Raw genomic sequence first — 7,224 nt, 5'->3', positions numbered from 1 at the left:
ATATGTATATATATGAATATCTACTCTAAAATGTGTGAATTAAAGCTGAATGAGCAACTTCTTGCAGGTATCTCCATGTCTAAGAATACCTTCTGCTTTTTAAAGCCTGTTCTCTTTTTAAACATTCCAGACTGAAATAGCTGCTCATCCCTGACACAGCACTAATTTTAGCTGACCTATTCTCTTTACATTTTGTGCCTTGCCATTGAATTGTAATGCAGCACATTAGATCCTTTTCAATCCCTCTGATTTACGTTCCTGCTCTAGCCAGGTGTAGCTGTGCACTGCCCTGTTATTTTAAAGAGATACTTGGGATTTCATTTCAGTGTAGAGAATAAAAATCAGGGAATCCTTCGTTACTAAAAATATAATTTTGGAAACTCATCTGCAGTGCTAGTGGGGTTTTGAGGCATATAAGAAATCAAGTGTGTGCTGTGACACTGGAAATCTCTAAAGCAAGTGGTACAATAAGCTTCACAGTAGTATCTAGAGAATCCCAGAATGGTTAAACCTTTTTCTCTACGTCTGCAGCTTTGTTCAGGTCATGGGCTCATGCCTTAATTTAGTAACAGATAGTACTGGAAATAGAAATGCCATTAAGTTGTTTCCTAAGGCAAGGGATATATTTCACACAGTATTACAGCACTCCAGTCTATTTTTAGACCCAGTGTGTAGGAGTTCTCACGGCTTGAATGCTAATAGGCACAACACACAAAGCAAACTGGCTTAGGTTAGAGCAGAACGCTGCAAAAGGAGCCCCAGGAGGAAAAAGAGGTTCTAGTGGCAGATCCTGAGTAGCAGAGAAAGTCAAGGTGCAGGTCAGAGCCAACCACTGTGGCACCATCACTGACTGATGATGCCTGAGGAAACGTGACAAAGGACAGAACAGACTTTCCCTGGAGCTGCTGCCAGAAGTTTCCTCAGCATCCTACAGCAATGAATGGCTCCAGCAATATGGAGAGCAAAAAAGGATGATTAATCAGCTCTGGAATATTTTGGTTTTCCTTCTGAAGTTTATACAAGTGGAGAGCTGTGTGGCTGCTGTTGTTTTATTAAGTCTCCCTGGAGCTGGAGCTCAGAGCATAGGCAAAACTGACATTGGCACCAGAGTGCTGTCCTTACAGAGAGGTAACAGAGATGTACTGAATTAACAAACACACAGCCACGAACCAGCTACTCATTCCTCTGTGCTCATTACTGCCTGGAGCTTGGGAAAACATCAAACTTCCTCATGGGGAAAGTCATCTTTTTTTTTATATTCTCCGCAGAACGCAATGACCAAACGGAACAGGAAGAGAGAAGAGAAATCAAACAGAGACTGACGAGAAAGGTAAAAGCTTACAACACCTATTAGCTTTTAGAAATTTAGCAAAGTGTCAATCAGTCATAGAGATCATTATTACACAGAACCTCCCTTAACATTCACCCTCTCAGCAATGTCTGATAGTAGTGTCTAGTAGTATGAATTAGAAAAGCACCTGATCTCAGCTCCACGAGACTTAGTAGAATATTTGCATAGGAACTTTATGTCAGAAAATGGGTATTTGCTTGCACACTGTGTATTTGTCAGCTGCATGGCTAGCAAAGCACTATTTCATTCTCTGTAGCAACCAGTAGCAGAGGTGAGTCCCTGCTGAGCACCAGGTTTGCTCCCAGGGTACATTTCTCTTTGCATTTAAAGTATTCTCAGAATTGGCACTAGATCTTGTTGTTCTGTTCCTGGGAATCCCTACTGGAATTATAAAATAAATATGCTGATAACTTGTTAAAGCCAATGGAAATTCTTAGAATAGGTGCAGTCATGAGAATCTCACCCAGACAATCTGCAGCACCCAGATCACACAGAGACCATCCCAAATTCACCACTATGTCCTTGCATTTTGCAAATGCATTTTATCAGTATCCAGGCTCAGCTATTTTCTTCTTCTGTCCATTATAAAGACACTGTGCTCTAGCCCACAACTCCCTTTAATTCATTATTACTCTCCTAACAATCCTGCAAATGACTGAGTACTTCCCTAGTATTTCCAAGGGTTGGATGGATTTTCCTAACAATCCTGCAAATGACTGAGTATTTCGCTAGTATTTCCAAGGGTTGGGTGGATTCCCATACAGATTAATGCACACAGGGCTAAGATGGGAAGCAGAAAATACTGCATATTTTATTGCTGTGTTTGTTATTAACCCTGGTTTTGTTTTACAAAACTACAGCTGAACCAGAGACCTACAGTTGATGAACTGAGAGACAGGAAAATCCTGATCCGATTCAGTGATTATGTGGAAGTGGCAAAAGCACAGGACTATGACAGGAGAGCAGACAAACCATGGACACGACTGTCAGCAGCAGATAAGGTACTGACACCTCTGAAATCACACAGTGCAGCCTCCTCCTTGCTTTGTCTGTAATGATACATCAGACTCTGCAAAGACATTTAACCCTCGGGACAGTTAATCTCTGTAAATGTTACCACTGTTGTTTATGCTGAGCTCACAGTGACCAGTGCAGCTGTCATAAAAAAATGCCATGTATAAAGATGCCTATTTAGTGCTGTAAAGGCTTCTGCCCAGTCTGTGCAGAAAGGTGGATACAACCTGTCAGGCTCCAACTCAAAACCATCTCCAGCCAACAGAGTATTAACATTTACACTCAGACTGGCAGTTTTGTCCCAAACATGCAAATATCCTCCACTGTGTTTCTAAACACGCAAATATTTCCTCTCCTCTTTCCTATGAAAGCTCAACAAGGAGTCACTTGACTCACATTCTCAGGAGCATCAACAACCACTCCTGTTCCATCACATACCTGCCATGCAGCTGATTTACATCCCAATTTCACTTGCACATTCAGTTTGAGTGGTAAGAGCAGTTCAGCATGATTCCAGCTAGAACAGCTGCTGAACAAGTTGTGAAGTTTCAGGCTGCAGAAGGAGCAGAAAGCTGAGATAGTTACTGGCAAAATGGCAAACACAGGACTCCACAGATTGTTCTGAGGTGTGGAAATCAAACACTTCAGTCTCCACTCCAGTATCTCCCCAGTAAAAAGTGTCTTAGAGTTTAGAGGACTCATACAGAAAAGGCACAGAGCATTTCCCCCACAATGACTGTTCTGAGCTCACTCAAATGGTGAATGAGCTGTTATATAGCAATCAATGGAATAATGATTTTGTATTTTCCTCGCATGTAGTTGGCTTTTCTAGTTTCCCTGTTTGATATTGTTAACTAGGCAGGTTGATAAGCAAAGAGAAAGTGACAGTCCAACTGTGTATGCTGGTGGCACAGGTCAGGAAGTCAGGGGAGTTGGACCATTGCAGCTGTGAGTGAAAAATGGATCAATTCCTTGGCAACTTCTCTTAATCTTTAATACATTTTAAGTGAGATCTTATTAAATGTGATACAACAAGCCCTGGGGTGTTATTCTGACAGAATTGCCTCTAGCAGCAGTAACCCTGTCAGCAATCGATAAGGAATTGGAAGTATTGTGTCACCAATCCATAGAACCTAAGTATTCTGTGTCTCTCCCAGCACAGTGTGCTCTGCTGGACCCAACACCTGGGACTTGTACTCTAGGAAACTGTTCTGCCCTGCCAGTCTGGCACTTTGCACTGCTCACAAATACTGAACTAGTTGTTAACCTACTTCTGTTCTCAATTCCTAGGCAGCAATTCGGAAAGAGCTGAATGAATACAAAAGTAATGAAATGGAGGTCCATGCATCAAGCAAACATTTGACAAGGTCAGTTTTCCAGCTAGTTATTTCCACTGCCTGCTAAAACCAGTCTGCCTGGGGCCTGAATCTGTAGACTGTATTTCTACATGCTGGATGTGGGAGAAGGAATGAAAAGAATGCTTTGTTTTAAAGGAAAGTGGGAGTATTTCTCTTCCTATTCAGAACTTTTCTGATTTTGGGGGGCCTTTTATTATCATAGAAGCAACTGGGTTGGAAAAGACCTCCAAGATCATCCAGTCCAACCCTACCATGGTCACTAGACCATGGCACTAAGTGCCACATCCAGTCTCAGCTTAAAAATCTCCAGGGATGGGGAATCCACCACCTCCCTGGGCAGCACATTCCAATGTCTGATCACTCTCTCCCTAAAAATGCTCTTCCTCATATCTAACCTAGCACATTCCAATAATCCTGTAGACTTCCAGAGCATCCCTCAGCTGGTATTCCTTGTACCAAGGATTCAAAAGCTAGGGAAAAAAATTAAACATAGTGTATAATGTAGAAAACAATATGATTTTTTTAAAGTAGAAAAACAACTAAATCCACTATATACATAGTGAATTAAATGGACTTGAGTATGCAACATTATCACAGGCACTGAAACTTCCCTGCTAAGGGATGTAAAATTCCACATACTGTAAGGAGACCCACATAAGGCCCATAGGTAATGCCTTTGTTCTAATTGGATTTGTTCTAACGGATTCAGCCTGGGGATTTCAGGATCCCCTGTCAGCCCAGTTGCTATAGGAAGGAGTGCAACCCCCAAGTACACTTAATGGCAGTGATGTCAGGGCTAGAGTTAGGTCAGGAGAGAGAAGAGGTTGAACTGTTGTCACTCTCTGTGACTGAGCCAGAGTGAACCTGCTCAGTCCAGTGCTCGCTCCTTGTGCCAGCACTGATGACAGGTTCTGTGCTTAAACATGCAGGAAAGCATTCATTTTCCTTTTTTAAGAGGAGAAAAAACACAAGAGAAGCTGATTCCACAGCCATTGTCACTTGCAAAAAGAGCTTATTAGAGACAAATTGAAATCACAATCAGTTGTTGCCCACAATTCCTATTAGGTCTCTTGAGGAACTCCAGTTGCTCTCAAAGCACAATGTAGGAGTTGCTGGGAGCATCATGTACCTCTGCCATGTCCCTGAGTGCTCTCAGATGTTCTTGCTGCTAAAATAAGTTGCCTGACACTGTACTAAACTGGTGTGCAGTTCTGAAAGGCTCTGGGCCCACATTCCCATTATTCCTGGGCTCACCAAAAATTCCAGCATAACTGAGCTTGGGATGGTCTAGGCAAACACACACCAGTTGTAATTGCAGTGTACAATGCCCTAAGTGCTGTATTGATGCCATTCCAGGCTGTTATGCAATTGTTAGGGCCCTTTTAACATTACAGGACTCAGACTGAACATTGGTTCAGGGCAAACCATCATCACTGCACTGAAACATGGGAGGGGAGATGGGATGGCTGAACAGGAGATGTGCATCCTCCCATTGCAGCTACCTGGGGAGTTTAAGGAGATGACAGACTTTGAAATTTGTTCAGGATATTAGGAGTAAACAGGTTTACAATTTCCAATCAGTGCTAAGGCGTGACAGATGATTGGGGCTTTAATTACATAGCTAAGAGCACAAACCTACAGAGCAGGAGCTTATTTAGTCCAGACAGAGTCGTCAGACTATTGTACACTGAACCAACAGGAGCTCCTCATACTTTATGAGGCATCAGATCAACGTTGCTTAACTCTTACAAAAGAACAAGATTGCTGCACAGTAAAGAATATTTCTACAATGACAAACTGTGTCTTAAAGATAAAACCCCCAAATCAACCCCACACCTCTATTTGCATGACCAGGCACACTGGGCCCCAAGGGCTGTACCTGCACTGCAGTCATGGCACACCTTGAAATGTGCTGGTGAAAATTAAGACTTAACCATTAGACAGAATGAACAGTTTGGGGTTTTTTTAAATTTTTTAATCTAGCATTAAGACTTAACCATTAGACAGAATGAGCAGTTTGGGGGTTTTTTAAATTTTTTAATCTAGACGTAATTGCATTCTTTTGGGGGATTTTATTTCAAAGTGGTTTGACAAATGTCTCTCATTTCTCCTAGATTTCACAGGCCATAGAAATTTTCTTCTGAGAAGAATCTGTCTTTACTTTTTTGATATTGCTGCTGAACATGCATCAGGGAATATATAAGTTTTTCCCTAAAGTTCAGTCCAGGATCCCTTGATGTTGATGTGCCAGAAGGACTGTGCAGCTGAATCTCTGCAGCACTTGGGGGCAGAAGCCAAGCCCAGAGCTGTCCCTGCTCTGCAGTCAGGAGAGCGATGGCCTGTGGAGTGGGACATGTGCTGAGACACACTGAAGTAAAGCTACTTGGAAGAGCTACTACTCTCCTTTCACACTTGTTTGAAACTGTTTTGCAGTCTACCTTGGAGAAGGAGATGTTGTGCATGTACAGGCTTTACCATTCCAAGGCCTCTGACATAAATGGACATGACACACTGTCATTCAGTATTATGTTGACAAGACATTTTGAACTTACCACAATTAGTTTGTAAAACACTTCGGTTCATGTTCTAAAGACTAATTTAATGTATTATAATTTCATTCTTTTTTATATAATGTCTAACAGAATCACAGCTGCAAGCATTTTTGATTCCTGTTACTTTTGTTCTTTAATTAAATGACTACTTATTGCAGGAAACGAACATGGTTCCTAAAGCTCCTTTTTTTCCCCAGGGACAGTTAGGAAGAGATCAAAATCATTATGCACCGAATCATTTCACTTCTTATTAACACAGAGTCTGCAAAAAGATGATCTCAACTAAGGTTTTCCATCTTGTGGATGGCATAACCTGATTGTCATTTTGCACTACTTGAGGCTTTGGCCTTCTCACAAATGACAACTGAGTTCACTGTTAATCTCATTGAGAATTACTAAATGGGACAACCACAGGTGGAAATGTCACAATGCACTTTTGGTTTTGGCAAACAAATGATTTTAATGCTTTCTTGATAGTAAGAAGGAAAACAGTTACTGAATGCTAACAACAAAGCAAATAGAACTGGGTGAGAAAAATGTCAAGCCATTCTAATAATGCCTCACATGGAGAAGCAGCTGAGAATGTACTCAAAATTCTACTAAAAATCCCAAAAACTTGGAAAAAAAATACACTTATAGCTGGAAAACACACCCGAGGAGACAACAAAATGGTGAATACACTTACGAGACAAACACTTCTCTGCAAGAGCCTTAGTGCTGTCCTTGGGTGAGAAAAATGTCAAGCCATTCTAATAATGCCTCACATGGAGAAGCAGCTGAGAATGTACTCAAAATTCTACTAAAAATCCCAAAAACTTGGAAAAAAAATACACTTATAGCTGGAAAACACACCCGAGGAGACAACAAAATGGTGAATACACTTACGAGACAAACACTTCTCTGCAAGAGCCTTAGTGCTGTCCTTTCAGGGAGTCAGTCCAAACACTTG

General features: G+C 41.5%; 1 protein-coding gene across 1 annotated transcript; it reads left to right on the top strand.

Moving 5' to 3' along the window:
- Positions 1 to 1,268: 1,268 nt before the first annotated feature.
- On the top strand, positions 1,269 to 6,441 carry LOC103806707 (phosphatase and actin regulator 3-like; the record flags this gene model as incomplete). The annotated part of the gene is made up of 4 exons (XM_009079416.1): positions 1,269 to 1,330; positions 2,212 to 2,352; positions 3,656 to 3,732; positions 5,838 to 6,441. Coding segments are annotated over 4 exons (296 nt in total), but the record flags the coding sequence as incomplete, so codon positions are not given.
- Positions 6,442 to 7,224: the final 783 nt, after the last annotated feature.

Source organism: Acanthisitta chloris, unplaced genomic scaffold, assembly GCF_000695815.1.
Source record: "Acanthisitta chloris isolate BGI_N310 unplaced genomic scaffold, ASM69581v1 scaffold21737, whole genome shotgun sequence".
NCBI lineage: Eukaryota > Metazoa > Chordata > Aves > Passeriformes > Acanthisittidae > Acanthisitta > Acanthisitta chloris.
This window is presented reverse-complemented; position numbering and strand designations above follow the sequence as displayed.